The sequence below is a fragment of the Sphaeramia orbicularis genome, chromosome 3 (genome assembly GCF_902148855.1).
Source record: "Sphaeramia orbicularis chromosome 3, fSphaOr1.1, whole genome shotgun sequence".
Classification (NCBI taxonomy): domain Eukaryota; kingdom Metazoa; phylum Chordata; class Actinopteri; order Kurtiformes; family Apogonidae; genus Sphaeramia; species Sphaeramia orbicularis.
This window is the reverse complement of record NC_043959.1, coordinates 14631326-14650673: the sequence shown is the minus strand read 5'-3', so window position 1 is coordinate 14650673 and position 19348 is coordinate 14631326. Positions and strand designations below refer to the sequence as shown.

The 19348-nt window shown below is 35.3% G+C and overlaps 2 protein-coding genes across 2 annotated transcripts in view; one reads left to right on the top strand and one right to left on the bottom strand.

The window, feature by feature from the left end:
• Positions 1-3909: 3909 nt before the first annotated feature.
• On the bottom strand, positions 3910-16391 carry LOC115413262 (troponin I, fast skeletal muscle-like). Its single transcript, XM_030125998.1, has 6 exons — positions 16335-16391; positions 11888-11938; positions 10491-10619; positions 8534-8623; positions 5350-5526; positions 3910-4043 (listed from the first exon to the last, which is right to left on the bottom strand). Exons 1-6 carry the CDS (start codon positions 16389-16391, stop codon positions 3957-3959), a joined length of 591 nt encoding a protein of 196 aa, XP_029981858.1. The 3' UTR covers positions 3910-3956.
• A 2253-nt stretch (positions 16392-18644) lies between these two features.
• The window catches only part of LOC115412400 (Golgi apparatus protein 1-like), a 36197-nt gene continuing 35493 nt past the window's right edge, over positions 18645-19348 (top strand). Inside the window, exon 1 of the mRNA XM_030124924.1 lies at positions 18645-19073. Coding sequence (XP_029980784.1) covers positions 18660-19073 — 414 coding nt within the window. The 5' untranslated portion in view covers positions 18645-18659. The remainder of the gene's footprint in view (positions 19074-19348) is intronic.

Here is a 19348-nt window from a genome sequence, read left to right as displayed (position 1 = left end):
AGATGACCTGAGTGGTCTGGATGGTTCATACTGGACTAGAAGGTCTCTGATGGATTTTGGGCCTAAACCATTCAGTGCTTTATATGCTAGTAAGAGAAATTTGAAGTCTATTCTCTGAGAGACAAGGAGCCAGTGTAGAGACCTCAGAACTGGACTGATGTGGTCCAGTGTAGAGACCTCGGAACTGGACTGATGTGGTCCAGTGTAGAGACCTCGGAACTGGACTGATGTGGTCCAGTGTAGAGACCTCGGAACTGGACTGATGTGGTCCACTCTCTTGGTCTTAGTGAGGACCGGAGCAGCAGCATTCTGGATCAGCTGCAGTTGTCTGATTTTTTAGGCAGACCAGAGAAGAAACTGTTACAGTAGTCAACTCGACTAAAGAGAGATGCATGGACAAGTTTTTCAAGTGGAACAAACCCCCCCTCCCCTTGCACACATCCCCTCCAAATCACAGGATTGATAAAAATAAATAAATAAACAGTAAATAAATACAAAATAGAAGTACAAAATTCCCACTTTAAATGTTACGAAAAAAAAAAAAAACAACCTGTATAACAAAATACTCAGTCAAGAAAAACATGACAGATTGCACCATTAACATAGATCAGAAAAGGAATCCATGTCTTTTCAAAAGTGTTCGAGGCTCCAGCTAATGTCAAACCAATTTTTTCCAGTTTGAGAAAATAAAGAACTTCCTTGATCCATTTTGAGAAGGCTGGTGGAGATGAGGATTTCCACTTTAACAATATAAGCCTCCTGGCCAAAAAAGATGTAAACGGAATCATGTCTTTATTAGCAGAGGAAAATTTTAATGGAGCGGATACAATGCCAAACAAAACAGTAAAAACATTTGGAACAATTTTCTTTCCTGTTACCGTTGATAAAACATCAAAGATTTCCAACCAGAATTTATTTAAAGATGGGCAACCCCAAAACATATGAGTCTAATCTGCTGTAGGCCGTTGACATTGATCACACAAAGGAGACAGTGTACCAAATATTTTTGCCAGCCGAGCTTTGGTGTAATGAGCACAATGCAGAATCCTACATTGAGTGAACCCATGTTTAGCACAAATTGATGACCTGTGCACCCTTCTTAGGATCTCGTCCCACATATCATCTGAAATTGTCTCTCCCAAATCTATCTCCCACATATTTTTAAGGACACTAGAGGAGCATGATTGGAGATTATGGATTTTAGAATGGATGACAGAAATTGCTCCTTTCAATGACGACAGAGGCTCCAAAAAGATATCTGAATCTGAAACATTAGGAAGGACCAGAAAACCTGGGGTGGCCATGGCTCAGATAGTAGCACAGGTCATCCAGTAACCAAAGGGTTGGTAGTTCAAATCCTGCTCTGTCCATGTGCTGTTATGTCCTTGGGTAAGACTCTTTACCCTCCTTGTAAGTTCATAAAATGAATTTTATATTCAGTAGGCTTTTCAGTTTCGTCCTCCTAAAAACCCAGAGTCTCCCCCATACCAGAATGGTTCGACCAAAACCTGTCATATGCCACCTAGCATCACCTGTCAATCACTTAAAAACTCAAACAATGGAGTCATGGTTGAAGCGTAATTCTTTTGAAAACACGGAGGGACAAGTGACAAAGAAGGCCAAACCAGAGCCGGCAAAATTCCGGCTGTATCTTGAAGATTATTATGTTATATTATGTTTTTGAGAACAGATCTTTCCTATGATCCCAAAGGAGGACACTTTATGTTGATAATTATTTTTATGTGCAAAAATCTTTATTTATAATTAAGTTAATTATTTCTTTTTTTTTTTTTAGTTATATCTTTTTATTTCCAAATAGTTCAAGAGAGACCACTACAAATGGAGTTCCAAAGTTTAATAAATCAGACTCTGATAGCACAGCACTCTGTTTTAAGTCATTTTTTTCAACCCAAAATGTTTTGCGCTGGTTAGGGGGTACTTGGCTGAAAAAATATTTCACAGGGGGTACATCACTGAAAAAAGGCTGAGAACCACTGGTTTAGAGGGACTTGCAGATCTATGGCCTTAATTTTTGTTGGCACAGCCATTCTGCGTGAAAAGCCAGTACTTACATACAGAGTGGGATTTCGTGAGGGGGATGGGGGGGTGGGCACTCTAATGGTGGACTACTTCTTCATCTTGTTTTGGGAGAAGAAACTGTGTGTGGACCTGAACTGTTCCTGTCATCAGAGGGTTTATGGATGGAATGCTTGGCCTCTTTTTGTAGACCTCATTCATGAATGGTGTGGATGCACAGATTTGATCTGCAGTGTTTTTGGTTTGATGTTGAACTGTACAGCATGTAAAATAATGCTAACAGCCAAAAGTGGGGGTAACTTTAGGGCGTGTGATTAATGAACTCATTCTGATCATTTTCTTAATAGCACACATAGCTCCATTGAAAAGTTATTTGGTGTAACTGGTGTATGAGTACTAAACCAGTTGATACTGTAATCCATTAAGATAACCCATAGATAACATCAATCAATAATATGAAGCAACTGTAGACACATATTAAAGGTTAAGGGTTATAAAAGACATCAGTTTGAAGTATTTGAAATATATCAGTAGTGTTGAAACTGTATTCAGCTTGTGTACCCTGACCTCTGACCCTCTGAAGAAGGAAGCAGTTAGGAAAATGAATGAATGAAATATCACACACACTTTATTTATTCATGTAACAAAGACAGACATCTTGACCAATTCAGAAATGTATCATATGTTGTTTGTTTGTTTTTTTAGATGACAAAACATGATCACAATATCAAAAAAATTACACAATTACACTGTATTTTCTGTTGTTTCCTTAAGTCAACAACAATTACACAATAACATGCATTAAAAACTTTGTCCTACTGTAATGAATGGAGTAAGTGTTTGATAAATTTGACATAATCGTTTTCCGCTCCAGTTTTTGTAGAATGACATCATTGAAAGTGTAGATAACATGCAAATCATACTTTTTCTCATCTGTTTGGTGTGTTTACTTTGATGTGATGAGATGCAACACTCTCAATATGTCTGTCATGTTCAGTTACTCTAATAATGATAAATGCAAATCAAATGCTTTTAACCCTTTAACCCCTGAGCCCTGGTTCCAGGTAAAGGTTCTGCTGTGAATCTGCATCTGTTTCAGGTTCATTAAAGCTGTTGTGAGTTTGTGTTTGTGTTCCTTTTCTTGGTTTTGTTTTACTGTGTGTTTTAGGCTCAAAACAGGTGGAAGAACAGAAAAAGACAAAGAGAGGAACTGAAGTTTGACAGGTTTGGACTAAATAAGGCACTAGAATGTACATCAATAAGAGATTTAGGATGTTGAACATCAACTGTGAACTGGAACACACTGAACAACAACAAGGATTTAAATTTGGGCCCAGTAGTTTTAGTTTTGGACTCTTTTTTTTTTTTTTTTTTTTTTAATAAATCAGTCCAGCTGCTGTTTGACACCTGTTTAACAACATACTTCAGTTCCACGGTCAAAAACTCAGTAAAACCACAATAAAAAAATAAATAAAAGAAAATCACCACAACACTGGAAACAACAGGAAAAAAAAAAAAAACACAATGAAAACGGAGTTTTTTTTTTTTTTTTTAAAAAGCCCAAACAATCTATTTTTATTACAAGTCTGTCTTACTGCTCTGTGTTTTACCCCACATCCCACAGGTGGCCGGGGATGAACTGAGCATGCTCAGAAGTCTATGGAAAGAACAAGGTCTATTCTATTAACACATTCTGAAAGTTTTCCTATTGAGCAAACAATTGAATTTTTAGGACTATTTAAAATAAATTATACATTCAGAACGCTCACCACAGACACGTCAGGGGTTAATGTGTGTGTGTGTGTGTGTGTGTAGGCTATACTTGCACATAACTAACCTGCATCACACAGACACACCATAAACAATTCTCTCCTTCCTACAGTGACAGAGTGAACACACAGCGCCATCCAGTGGATGAATCAAGCCTCTGTCTCAAACATCTTCTTCCTGCCATCCATTCCAGCTTTATCTTGAATGTTCTTCCTCCAGTCACCAGTCTGCTTTTCCTGACACACACACACACACGCACGCACACGCACACACACACACACACACACACACACACACACACACACACACACAAATAAAAACAGATATAGTAGAAATAGTAGTAGAAATGGTGCATTCAGCTGTATGTTTATTGGTTTCGACACACTGTAAAAAAAAAGAAAAAAAAAAAGCAACGTAAAAAAACAGTATTATTCTGACAGCAGGGGGGCCGAAAAATATTGTAAAATAACGGAAAATAACCATTTCATAAAAATACGATAATTTTCCGTAATTAAAATGCAGTTTTTTGCCCTAACTTTACATGAGATTTTGCATATATATATTTATATATATATATATATATATATATATATATATATATATATATATGTGTGTGTGTGTGTGTGTGTGTGTGTGTGTATGTATATATATATATATATATATATATATATATATATATATATATATATATATGTGTGTGTGTGTGTGTGTGTGTGTGTGTGTGTGTGTGTGTGTGTGTGTATATATATATATATGTATGTATATATATATATATATATACTTTTCAATGAGACTAAGTTGTACAATCCACTGATAAAAACTGTATTTGGACAGTTTATCAGTGCTAATACATGTTATACATTCACGAAAATACATTTATTCAACATTTTTGTTGTGAAACCTTCCGTAATTACACAAGATATTTGTCAGTTAACAAACAAGTCTTGTTAAACCTACAGAACAAATACTTCTTTCACGGTTAATTGTCAGTAATTTTATCTCATTTCATTTGATTTTTTTTACAGTATTATACTTTAAATTAACAGTTTAATCTCATGAATAGAAAATAAATATTTGTGAAATTATGATACATTTGCAAATGTATTTTAACTGTATTTTTCTGTGAAAAAAGAAAACATTTCTTTTTAAAAAATTTAAATTTTATGGATATTCAGTTACAGTTTTTTCCTGTTATTTTACATTTGACATGTAAAATCACAGTCTATTTTTGTCATTTCATTGATATTTTCCTTCATCTGAAAAATACAGGAAAAATCTGTAAAATAAACAGTAAAAATTGTGTTAAATTACTGATTTTTTTTTACAGTGTAAGACTTTATTGACTCCAGAGGGGAAATATGCATTTTCATTCTGTAAAACGATAACATTATTACGTTTGAAGCTTCAGATTTTCTGCCCTCACTGCACTGTGTATTGACAGTATTTAACATCTGGATGTGTTTCATAAATTGTGCAAAAATAAATGTAATCTATTATTCATAGCTCCAACCACAAATTGTATGTGCACATGTGCATACTTACGTCATCTTTGACCTCTTTCTTGACCTGCTTCAGGTTGGCTCTCAGGTCTAAGGACACTTTGTGTTTGGAGCCCAGAAGGGCGGCCAACATGGCATCAGCTGACATCCGAACCCTCTTCAGGGCTGGCTTCTTAAACTTCCCCTTCAGGTCCTGAACCAGGACCTTCAGGTCGTCAATCTGATGGAGAGGACAGTTAGCAGGTGTTTGACAGAAGTGCACTGAAGCAGCTTTCATCTCAAGCTTTCATTGATTGTAGGACTTTCTCAGAAACTGTACTCAAAGATTGTACACTCAAAGAAATAATCTGTTGGATGAACACAATTTAATCATAGCACATATTTCCAAGTAATTAAATTGAGTACAATAACCCATTTTTGATCATGTCAAATAAACACATTTGGCATTTGTTGGTTCGATTTAATCAGATTACATCAGATCAACTTATTCTCTTTCCATCTAATCCAAATGTTTTATTTAAGTATGTATTTTAATTCATCCCACACCAATTAAAAACTTTAGGAAAACAAAATTAGATCTTGTTGAACTAGAAAAACACTTGGTGAGTGCAGACCTCTGCCAAGGCAGATCAGCCCCCCACCAAAATTTAATCATTTGTTTCTTGTACCGGTATCAACATTTCCTGAAAATTTCACCCAAATCCGTCCATAACTTTTTGAGTTATTTTGCTAACAGACAAACAACTATATCACTGTTGCGACACATGATGAATCAATCATCATTATCTTGTAGAACCTGTTGGGAATTTATTTTGTTGTTTTTTTTTACCAAGCACTCTGACCATTCATTGTGGAGTTACACATACATATGTTGAAAAATATCCCTATCTCCCAATGATAAAGAATCCTTTTAAAAATTCCACGATCCAGACAGTGATCCGGATCATTCCCAAAATCTACAGGGTGGGGAAGCAAAATTTACAATGAACATTTAGTTGTTTTTTCTCAGCAGGCACTACGTCAATTGTTTTGAAACCAAACATATACTGATGTCATAATCATACCTAACACTATTATCCATACCTTTTCAGAAACTTTTGCCCATATGAGTAATCAGGAAAGCAAACGTCAAAGAGTGTGTGATTTGCTGAATGCACTCGTCACACCAAAGGAGATTTCAAAAATAGTCGGAGTGTCCATAAAGACTGTTTATAATGTAAAGAAGAGAATGACTATGAGCAAAACTATTACGAGAAAGTCTGGAAGATACTATTAAAGAAGAATGGGAGAAGCTGTCACCCGAATATTTGAGGAACACTTACGCAAGTTTCAGGAAGCGTGTGAAGGCAGTTATTGAGAAAGAAGGAGGACACATGGAATAAAAACATTTTCTATTATGTACATTTTCTTGTGGCAAATAAATTCTCCTGACTTTCAATAAACTAATTGGTCATACACTGTCTTTCAATCCCTGCCTCAAAATATTGTAAATTTTGCTTCCCCACCCTGTAATCATTTGTTACTCATCCCATTTCGGACATTTCCTGAAAATGTCATCAAAATCTGTCCATAACGCTTTCAGTTATGTTGCTAACCAACCAACCAACCAACCAACAAACAAACCATGGCAAAAAAAATAACCTCCTTGGCGGAGGTAATGAACAACTACTTTGTTAATCAAGGCTACCACAGTTTGTCTTGCTTTGTGAACTAGAATGGGGTTTGATGAGTTTACTTATACATATCAGTCATGTTCTTTCAATTAGATTTGTTTTCATTTTTTGCACAACACATACATAATTTAGTAACCCATACAGTCCCAGTGAAACCAGTCTCGTACCGGTCTCATTCAGGAGTTCGTCTTTGTTTTCATGACTTTCTACTCTGCAGATTAACCTGTTAAATGGGCAGCTGTGGCTCAGTTGGTAGAGCGGGTCGTCCAATGACCAAAGGATTGGCGGTTTGAATCCTGACTCTGACTGTCAACATGTTGCAGTGTTCTTGGGCAAGACACTGAACCTTAAATTGCAGTAGGGTCTGGCAGTGCCTTGCATGGTGGCAGCTGCCTACTGGTGTGCGTGTGAATGCGAGGCCTTGTAATGCACTTTAGGCACCATGAAGGTGTATAAAATGTGCTATATAAGTTAAGTTCATTTTACCATTAAACACTCAGCCATTTGTCTGTATCAAGGTCATTATCGTTAACGAAAACTAACGAAATGATGAAAACTAGGATTGTAAAAACATTTTCGTTAACTGAAATAAATAAAAAACTATAATTAAAAGAAAAAAACGATAACTAACTGAAACTGTATTGTGTGCTTACAAAACTAACTAATACGTATAAAAATTATGGATAAAATTCCCTTCGTTTTCGTCTTTGTCAATGTCGGATTGATACGAAATCGATTTATTTCCTTCAAGCAATTTTAGCTAGCGGCACCATATGATATTTAACGGTCCGTCACTGGGGTTTCCAGATATTTGTGATGTTAAAATGTGGTCTGGAGTAAAAAAACAAAAAAAAGGTTGGAAACCACTGAGTTAGACACAGTGGCACATCTAGAAATTATTAAGAGAGTTGGTCAAGGGGGGGGGGGGGGCATAGGACCATTTATTAAATCTCTTTGATCAATTTATTGTTTTAATGCTTTGAGAAGCTTTTGAACATAGTAGCAGTTTGTTTTTCAGTACAGTTTTAAGAACCCCTGCTCCAAAATAATAATTACATGCTTTTAAAAATAATTTTGAATGTTCATTTTCTGTATCATGTTTTGTTTTTCTGCCAAAACAATCAAGTCAACTTAGAATATGTGCTGGTGGTTCACAACTCAATGTTTTTGTGGTTATTTGGGATATAATAATTCATGTAAACTAAGACTAAATCTGACAGTAGTGGTAAAAAAAAGCATGATTAAAAACAAAAAGAATTATATATGTATAGAAATAAACTAAATAAAATAAAATGAAGATTGTAACATGGGTTTTTCCATCACTGATATTGGTTCATAGTGAAAAAGGATAAAATGTCTTTGCACCTTTGATAAAGAATAGGTTTTGTAAATCATATTTGATGTCATGTCCTTTTTCAGCTCCTATGAATCAAGGCTTTCCTCACATTGGAAAAAGTCAAACTCACTGTAAAACTAAGTCCTTGTCCCCAAATGGAACCGTCACCATGACGCTGTCACAGCCTGAAGGCAGGAGAATGATGTGAGAAGACGTACCTCCTTATTGGACTTGTTCACTTTGACCTCCATGTCAAATCGCTCTTCATCCACCAGATCGATCTGTCTGTGGAGTTTCCTGCACAGCTCCTATTGAGGGGACAGACCCGTAGAATTCAATTCACCAGCAGTCATCAACGTTACCTTCAACTGTGTATAACAAAAAGCACATAACACTCAGGAAAAATGGTCCAGAAATCTCAGCCAACTTACCAAAGTTTGCGTCATCATAAAATTAAAATATCCACACAATCAATTCCATTTTAGATCATGCTAGAACAAAAAAATATCAGAAAGTTACGTTTTTAATGTATAAGTTTTTCCTGTTATATTAAAGAAATGAAAGAGCATTTTCTTTTCTCTTTTGACATTTTTTTTAATATGAAGAAATTTTCAAGACAGGAAATGAACTAACATGTATGGATTTTAGACGCTTTTATGTCATACAGGTGACTGTGTTCCAGTTGAATGGTTTTCTTTTTTTTTTTTTTTTTGAACAGTCAGTGGTTGCAGATATAGATCAGGACATGGCATTTGCTACTGTGATCAAATGTGTTTAACCATAGTCAGTGGAGGCTGGTGAAATTAGTTTTTGGTGGCGCAGCATCCAAGTCAGTTTTCACTATAACCACATATCACTACTAGGATATGCCAAAGTACATGCACCACTATTTTAAAATATTCATTTACATTCAAATAAAAACACACAGTATGTGTTTTCAGTCATGTATTTTTATATGTACATTTCACCGTCTATCCTTCAAACATGCACATTTTTTCATGACTCTGTTGTTAAAGTCAGACATGCCCCTGATAAGTGTCTTCCACTGATCGTATGGACAGTGCATTTAGACCAGGGGTGGAGGTAGTGCGAGTAGATTGAATGGCATTTAAAAAAAATATAGAAATTATCCTATGGGCTAAATGACAGTTTTGATACCACTAATTTATTTAAGTATTAATGTTTTTGTAAAATTATTTTATGTGGTTCTGATTGTCTTCTGCTTCATCTGAAACAGGTAGGGCTACGCCCTAGTGCCCTCTATTGATGAGCCGCCACTGACCATAACATGAAATGGTAACTAGGATGTTATACTGGTCATGCACTGGCAAATTGGAGGAGGATACACATTTCCACGTCATTTTTCCCCATTTTTGTTTTTGAGACATCTTTGATTCAATAAGGGATTGTGTAAATGTTGCAATTATATATTATATGTTTATGCAAATAGATAAAAGAAAAAAATTATATTTAATTCATAATTTTTAAGTTTCTTGCGGTGACTGTTGAAGTCTATATTTGTGGCTCTTCTTAGTTTTACTTTGAAATGTAGTGCTTTTATTTTGAAGCCAAGTTGGAAGTTGGGCTGCTGTTATGTCTGTATATTGTTTAGACTTTACAGTGGATTTGGAGAAGCTGCAAATAAACCCACTGCAGGAAAGCCACTAGTGTCTGCCTGTGCTCAGAGGGAATTACAGATCACCTTTGTATGTGTTATTGTTCAGCCCATGAAGGTTCAAGACATGCAATGATTCACAATAAAAACTATATGAATATAATGTCACTCAAATGCATTTAAAACAAGTATTGAGCCTATTTTGAAAATGGAAAAATTACTATTATTTTTCTTAAATTTATGGAGTGCAAGTAAAACTAAAGTAAAGAACAGATATCTGAAATCTACAGAAGGACAGGAACAATGTATTGATCCTTTGTTAATACTCTGATGAGGAACTTGGGACCTTAATGTGTGAAATTTTTCATTGGACAGAGTTTAGTGATCTGCACAGAACAACTGAAATTAAATTAGGGGTGCTTTTTTTTTTTTTTTTTTTTACAGATTTTGTCTTTGAAATAAAACATTGTGGACTGACAACTTGAACACTAGTTGAGCTGATGAAAAGTGTCGTGCAACTGTCAAAACCAACCCATTCCATGTTGGTGTCTGTTCTATACCTGGAGCTGGTGCATGCAGTCGGGGATGGAGACAGGAGGACAGTTCTGCTCCATGTACTTCATCTTCTCCCTCTCAGTGTCCTGAGCCTCCTCCTCCAACATTGACCCACCAATGTGCAGCAACAAACTCTGTGATACAAAAGTCAAGACAGATACAATTAAAAAAAAAAAAAAGTGGCAAATGTTGGTCCCTCATCTCAAAATTACATACCAGTTATCTCTGACAGTTTTGCACAATTACTCATACACTGCACATGTAACGATTACCGGCATAACGATAAATTGCGGTAAAATTGCCAACGGTTAGTATTACCATTTAAATTCTAATTATCATGATAACCGTGTTTGATTACCGCACTTTTCCGGAGAAAATGCTCATGTAAATCTATGTTTTAATGTCAAATATTTGAGTATAGTTTGATTTTATTACAATTTTAATTTTCTATACCTATTTGGAACCAATATTCACTTTTAAAGTCTTTGAAAAGGTTTGTTAAGAATCTGTGTGTTATTTATGCAATAAATTATATACATTTTTCAAATAGGGTTTTATATATTTTGTATGTTTTTTGTCGTTTTGCGTTGATATAGTAGGTTAAAGTGAAAAAAATAATAACCAGATGATCTAGAAAAAAAGATCCCAAACATGGGTATAGCAAACATTTGTATATATAGTATATAAAGGCAAAATCAGAAGTACTGAAAAACAGCCAAAATAAGTTCAGACCACTAAGGGTTAATACTTGAATGTTTCTGCCAAGAGAAAATGCATTGTACCAATTATTTTCTTCTTATTATTTTTTTTTTTACATTTTTTTATTTATTTATTTTTTAAATACAACTTGATTAAATTATTTCAGTGTGTGTGTAAGTACTTTTTGAACATTTTGAGCACAATTTCCACAATACTGCGATAATAATGATAACTGTGACAATTTTGGTCACAATAACCGTGATATGAAATTTTCATATCGTTACATCCCTAATTGCACATTTATGTAAATATATATATTTTCTTCATAGTAGTTGTTTATATTTTATGCTGATTCTTTTCGGCATGTCATTCTTTTTTTGTTTGTTTGTTTATTAGTGATAGTTAACAAGACAATGTGGACAGAAATACCACAACAACACATAAACAAAGGGAAAATCAAACAGATAAATAAACAAACCAACAACAACAACAACAAAGACAGAGTATTGACAAACAACAATGACAACATCATGTTACAATGAAAAAGATATATAAATGTAAATAGCAACTAAATAATATAGCTTGGTTAGGGGGCGATAGGGAAAAGGGGAAGAGGGGGTGTGTGAATGAAAGAGAGAAAGAGAGAGGGGAGAGTGAGTTTCATCCAACACAAAAGCTTCTTAAATGTAATGTGTCACAGTACCTTGAGGTAAGACTTCCGGCTCAGTGACATCTTTTTCCTTTGAAGAGAAGAAGAAGAAGAAGAAGAAGAAGAAGAAGAAGAAGAAGAAGAAGAAGAAGAAGAAGAAGAAGAAGAAGAAGAAGAAGAAGAAGAAGAAGAATCAGAGTGGTTTAGTTCAGGTCAGTGACAGATGAAATGAACAGGACTTACTCTGCCATCCTGACTGCAGCTCACAGATCACATGAATGGAGTTTCACCTCAGTGTTCTGGTGTCTTTATAGACTCTGCTGTGTGTATTGTCCATACGTGTGTGTGTGTGTGTGTGTGTGTGTATGTGTGTGTGTGTGTGTGTGTGTGTGTGTGTGTGTGTGTGTGTGTGTGTTGTGAAGTTGCAGTTGTCTCGGTCATCAGGGGTTCGGTGCAGCAGCTGAGTCTGAAACCAACACTCCAAGAATGTTCTTCTGCCTTGATCTCCAGACAATGTGGGACCAGATGAACAGAGCATGCTGTAAAAAAAAACTGTAATTAAACAGAATTTTCACCGATTATTTTACAGATTTTTCCTGTATTTTCAACATACAGGAAAATATCAATGAAATTAAAATAGACTGTGATTTTACATGTCAAATGTAAAATAACACACAAAAAACTGTAATTGTGAATAACCAAAAAAATTCCATTTTTTAAAAGAAATTTTTTCTTTTTTCGCAGAAAAATACAGTGAAAATACATTTGCAAATGTATCATAATTTCACAAATATTTCTTTTCTATTTATGAGATTAAACTGTTAATTTAAAGTTTAATACTGTAACAAATATCATAAAACGAGATAAAATTACTGACAATTAACCGTTAAAGAAGTATTTGTTCTGTAAGTTTAACTAGACTTGTTTGTTAATTGACAAATATCTTGTGTAATTACAGGAGGTTTCACAACAAAAATGTTGAATAAGTGTATTTTTGTGAATGTATAACATGTATAAGCACTGATAAACTGTCCAAATACAGTTTTTATCAGTGGATTGTACAACTTAGTCTCATTGAAAAGTATTTATATATATATATATATATATATATATATATATATATATATATATATATATATATATATATGTATATGTATATATATATATATATATATATATATATATATATATATATATATGTAATTTGATTGTTTTAATACATGTAAATATTCTTTATTAAACATCTAAAAGTAAAAAAATATGCAAAATCTCATGTAAAGTTTTTTTTACGTTTTTTTTTTTTACAGTGTATGTTCAATGTGTTCAGGGTGGATCAGTCATTCCCAGAACTTAACATTCAGGCCCAATTTGAAATCTGAAATTCTCTTATGGTCCAGACCAACCTTTAATCACATCTGTGGTCGGCAGAATACTTATTCATCATAAAATGACAAATGTGTGGAGAATTGTTCATCTTGCATCTTGTTTGACAATGGTCTGAACAAATAATCTAAATAAAACCATAAACTGTGTAAAATGTGGAGAAAGCATCTGTGACATCCCACAGTGCTTCATGAACTGCCATATTGAAATCTTGAGAGTAGCATTTTAGCCACTGCCATCTTGTATTATTTTTTATTTTATTTTATTTTATTTTATTTTATTTTTGAACAGAAATGACCGCCTTTTGGATTTGAGTATGGAAGCAAATCTGTCTCATCAGATTTTGAATTATAAAAGCCATTGAATTTGAAAAGCATGGAATCTTTTTTGCACTGAAATTAAGTATCTGAATTTTTTTTTGCACTGAAATTAAGTATCAGATTTTTTTTTTTTTTTTGCACTGAAATTAAGTATCTGAATTTTTTTTCGCACTGAAATTAAATATCAGATTTTTTTTTTTTGCACTGAAATTAAGTATCTGAAATTTTTTTTTGTACTGAAATTAAGTATCTGAATTTTTTTTGCACTGAAATTAAGTATCTGAATTTTTTGTCTCTCAATTTTACTATGTTCATATATTTAGAATAAAAAAATTCAGAGGCAAAAAATTCAGACGCAAGAAATTCAGAAGCAAGAAATTTAGATACAAAAAATTCCGATCACACATCTGGGACACCAAGTATAAGCAATGATTCTATCTCAAGTCGAACTGACAGCCAACCAATCAAGTTACCTTAGGTTGGTCATGTGATGCCGAAAAAATTCAGATACTTAATTTCAGTGCAAAAAAATTCAGTGCTAGAAATTCAGTGGCTTTTATAATTCAAAATCTGATGAGACAGATTTACTTCCATACTTGAGGGTTAAACTGGCCAGTGAATACATACCAGTGGTAAAACAGGTCATCAGACCAGTTAATTTTGTTATTGTTACCAGTATCAGTCACACCTGTCGATCAAAGCCTCACAGAGCAAACAGTGAAACCCTCTATTTACCATGAAATCTTCCGAGGGCATTGTGGTAGTTTTTATGCTGTGGAGAGCTGACTATATTTAATAAGAACTGACATAAAAATTGTTTGGTGAACGTTGTTTGTTAGTTTAGTTTTAGTGTAGTTCAGTTTAGTTTAGTTTTATTTCAAGCACAGAATCATCAGATATCACAGAACCATACAACTTGGTCAAACAAAATTTTTCGGTGCTTGAAAAGAGCAGGAAGGAGTATAACTTATAAACTCCCACTCCCTTTTAACAAAACTAATAATTAAATCAATTTCGCTTCCTTTGCTTTGTTAACACACTTTTTTTTCTGTATATTTTTCCAGTAACACAAAACATCCGTACAAACCATTCACATACACTTTTTTAGTCACCTCACAAACAATCCGATTTGCAAAATCAACCATTTTTAATATAAACAATAATATTTATATGGACTTTAAATATTTACAACAAATACAATCATTAAAAAATGTAATATCTCCTAATCATGATAGTCTGTATTAATTCATTACAGTAAAGTCCTGTTTTCTACATTCTTCTATATTATATCTACTAGTGGCATTGTACCCGTGGTGCCATTGTACGATAGCGCCCTCCCATGGTGTAACAGCGGCATTGCATCCGTATGCCCTCCCGTGCTGCAACACGTGTCAGACAAAGACGCACATAACGTCCATTATAGTAGGATATTATCTTATTCAGATAATGTTCTATATGTTGCTATTATAGTGGATTTATTCATGCTTTTAAATGCACATGATATTTATTATTTTACATGTGATAGTTGATGTATCTGGAATACAAAACGATAATGACAAATGAAACACAGCGAAAACACAACAAAACAACAGGAATACGTTTTAACAATTGTTTGTGTTTGAGTTTTGTTCATCTGACCATGTAAGATTTGTAGGTTTTACTTTCAAGCTTTGTTTTTTACATTTTCTTCCTTTTTCTATAGAACATAGGTCTCCATCTGTAGTTTTCAATGAGACTAAATTGTACAATCCACTGATAAAAACATTTGGACAGTTTATCAGTGCTTATGCATGTTATACATTCACAAAAATACATTTATTCAACATTTTGTTGTGAAACCTCCTGTAATTACACAAGATATTTGTCAATTAACAAACAAGTCTTGTTAAACTTACAGAACAAATATTTCTTTTACGGTTAATTGTCAGTAATTTTATCTCGTGTTATTATTATTTTTTACAGTATTAAACTTTAAATTAACAGTTTAATCTCATAAATAGAAAAGAAATATTTGTGAAATTACGATACATTTGCAAATGTATTTTAACTGTATTTTTCTGTGAAAAAAGAAAACATTTCTTTTAAAAAATGGAAATTTTATGGTTATTCACAGTTACAGTTTTTTCATGTTATTTTACATTTGACATGTAAAATCACAGTTTATTTTTCTCATTTCATTGATATTTTCCTGTATCTTGAAAATACAGGAAAAATCTGTAAAATAAACAGTGAAAATTCTGTTAAATTACAGATTTTTTTGTTTTTTACAGTGTACATAGGTTTAATTTTAAACAAGCGATACACTGTTTTGTTCGATGTTTCATGTCTGATCAATTGATACTGTCTAAGAGGAAGTTGTTGTACGCATGTGCGTCGTTGAGATTGTTATTGTAATGGATGCAGTTGAATAAACTAAGGACGAGTGAGGACACGCAGCGAGTTCGTGGTCTTTTCAATAACTCACACAACGCAGCCATTCTCCCTCGAATGTCTGGGTGGAGAGTGCAACATTAATGCTAAATACTGCTTGACATGAATCAGCATTATTTAGCTCAGCTGCAGGTCTAACAGCTGACCACTCCTTTCATCCATCTGTTAGCATATTTCACAAACTCTTCACTTGTACAATGAGTATAACAAAATATTCAAAAGGTTTCAATGTCATCTAAGAACTTCAAGTCAAATTATTTTGGTAAAATAAATGTTAATCTAATTTGAGCCAAACAAATATATAAAAAATGGTCAATAACAGCAGAAGCCAAAAGGAGACAAATGTGTCCTGAAGGAACAGAACAAACCTCTGAGCAGCTGTTCCATCTAAACTGGGAGCATTTAGGGCTCTTACTGGTTCCCATCTTCACCAGCTGCTCTCATAAACTGGGAGGGTCAGCACACACACACACACACACACACACACACACACACACACACACACACACGTGTAAGTTATTTGATATTATTCTGTATGATTTCACATTGTTCTGTATTCCATATTTTTCAATTAAAATGACTACATGAAACTAACTGCACCAATTAAAGGTGGGGCGTGAGATGTTTTCCTGGAGCATTTTTTACTCTATTGCTTAAAATCCCCTTCACAACCAATGAATTAAATGCTCTAACACAAAAAAAAAAAAAAAAATGTAGTCACCCATGGAACGGACAGGACTGAAAAAACACCATCCAATCATTTTAACCAACCCATCGAAATGATTGAACGGTGATATGTCTGTCAAACTCAACTGCCATTTGTCCCTCCCCCCTCAATTCGTACCCCTCTTCATGCATGAATTGTGTGTTCTCAGAGGTTTGGAGCAACTGGTACAAGAAGCGACGATTTCTCTGCTCCGGTGTTGTGCTTGCCTAACGGCTGGCACTTCGATATCTTTCATGATTTTCAAATACTTGGTTTCCACAACCTGCCAAAATGGTGAGCACCTCAACTTCTCTGTCATCACTTCCATCAGCCTGGTCTCACAGGATTCCATGTGATGATGTCTAATGAACACAGACCCCTACTCCAGAATCTGTGGTGGTATCACAGAATCACCGAAAACTCAGTGATGGGCCCACAGCAGTGATACTGATGTAAGTGACAGACATCAGGTGTGGTCCATGCAGGGTTCTGTTTGAAAAAGGGGATCTGTGCGTGGACCACAGCTGAGGCCAGTGACTGACTTACATCAGTTTCACTTCTGTGGGCCCATCACAAAATTTTCGGTGATTCTGTGATACCACCTCAGATTTTGAGGTTAATGTCTGTGGACATACATGGAATTCTGTGAGACCAGGTTACTTCCATCAAGTGATGAGGTAAGTGTAGAAAAATAAAAACATTCATGAATGTGAAAAGATTTAAGATATGGAGAAGCCCACCTCATTCTACGGGTGGTTACTTCAATTTTTGTCCTCTGTCGGCTCATGTAGGGAAACAATGGTGTCAATAATAGACCAGCCCAGCAAGCAGTACATTTATTTTTATATTTAAACAGGTTTTTCTAGGTTAAAAGTAATCAAACAATTTGGTTTTTGACTGATAGAGCTCTGTTTTATTTAATTATAATCAATAATTAGATTGAATATTGGAAAGACCACTATAAAAACTCTTACACACTGCACCTTTAAAGTGAGCCACTATGTCCACATCTACAGGAATACTTCACTACACCAGACAAATAAGACACAAAGAATTTTGCTGAACTGTGAAGTTTAATGTAAGTCTGCCAAAAATCTGTTGGAAAACATGCATGCTTTTCAAAATGTAAAAATGGGACATTGTCACCAGGTCTATAAATGGACCAAAGTGGTGACAGTGGATTAAATACTTTGCTGTACCTCGTAAAGTCTGAGACTTTGTCTTTATTATTTTTGTTTCTTATTACACACCCTGTTGGATATTTTTACCTAATTTTGAGAAAAAGGTCAATGTTTATTATGAATGCATATCTCTCCCAAGGTTATTATTGTTAGCGAAAACTAACAAAATGACGAAAACTAGAACTGAAAAAACATTTTCGTTAACTGAAATAAATAAAAACTATAATGAAAAGAAAAAAAGATAACTAACTGAAACTGTATTGTGTGCTTACAAAACTAACTAAAGTGTATAAAAGTTCTGGATAAAATTCCCTTAGTTTTCGTCTCTGTCAGTGTTGGATTGATACAAAAGTGATTTATTTCGCCCTAGCAATTTTAGCTAGCGGGACAGTCCATCACTTGTGGTCACTTGTGGTTTCCAGTCGTCTTCTGGTCCCCACTCTACCTGGAAACATGGAGACTAAAGTTGGGAGAAAACAGCAGAGTCCTGTCTGGGATTTATTTGAATACGACGGAGAAGAAGAGAAAAGATACGACAAAACTAAAACTAAACTAAAACTAAGCATTCAGAAAATAACGAAAACTAATAAAAACTCGCAAACCTGCTCTAAAAACTAATTCAAACTAACTGTATGAGATTAAAAAAGTCAAAACTAAATAAAACTAAACTATAATGAAAAACCCAAAACTATTCTAACCTTGAATTCTTCATGTTGTCTCTGCTTCCTCTGAGGCTTTTACTTAGAAGGTGTAGACCGGAAGTGCAGTTGTCTTATTTCCGCCGCTTTGACAGTGTTGGTGTGAAGATGGCGGCGTACAGTCGCTCATCTCAGCGGTTCCTGCTGCTCGTGTCATCGGTGTGTCTTTACTCCACAGGCTCCATCCACACCCTGAAGGCTGTCAGTAGTCCTGCTGAGCCTCAGAACCCCCCAGGCCTCAGAACTGCTGAATCCGCAGCCAAGGATGCACCTGCCGCTGCTGCGGCTCCTGCCGCTGCTGCGGTGCAAAGGGGAGGAGCCTCAAGGAGCGACCGGATGGAAGCTCCTGCCGCTCCTGCCGCTCCCGCCGCTCCTGCCGCTGCGGCCTCACAGATTCGAGGAGCGAGTGGCTGGAAGCTGTCGGAGGAGGAGGCCTGTCAGGAGGACCTGACCCGCCTCTGCCCCAAACACACCTGGACAAACAACCTGGCCGTGCTGGAGTGTCTGCAGGACCGCAGAGAGGTAGGTCACATGGACCGGCCCGCACCGCGGTGCCGCCCGGGGTTCTGATCCGGACCGACTGATGCAGGTCTGGAAGAAAAAGCCCAGTCCGGATCCTGTCCCCACACCAGGTGTGACACTGGCAACAAAGCAGGCAGCAGAACAGTTAGGTTCCACAGCAGGAGTCTGAAACTCAGGTTCCTTCAGGTTCCACATTCAGCCTGACTGGACCTGCAGTGGGCTGGACCAGTAAAATAATAACAGAAGAAACTATAAATAATGACAACTGCAAATTT

Excerpts from the sequence above, each read along its gene's own strand:
- LOC115413262 (XM_030125998.1), bottom strand. The coding sequence starts at position 16,391 with ATGGGAACCAGTAAGAGCCCTAAATGCTCCCAGTTTAGATGGAACAGC. Across the intron at positions 11,939-16,334 it reads GATGGAACAGCTGCTCAGAG|TCTTCTCTTCAAAGGAAAAA; the intron begins GTTTGTTCTGTT and ends TCTTCTTCTTCT. Across the intron at positions 4,044-5,349 it reads AGAAAGAGGTCAAAGATGAC|GAAAAGCAGACTGGTGACTG; the intron begins GTAAGTATGCAC and ends TGTGTGTGTCAG.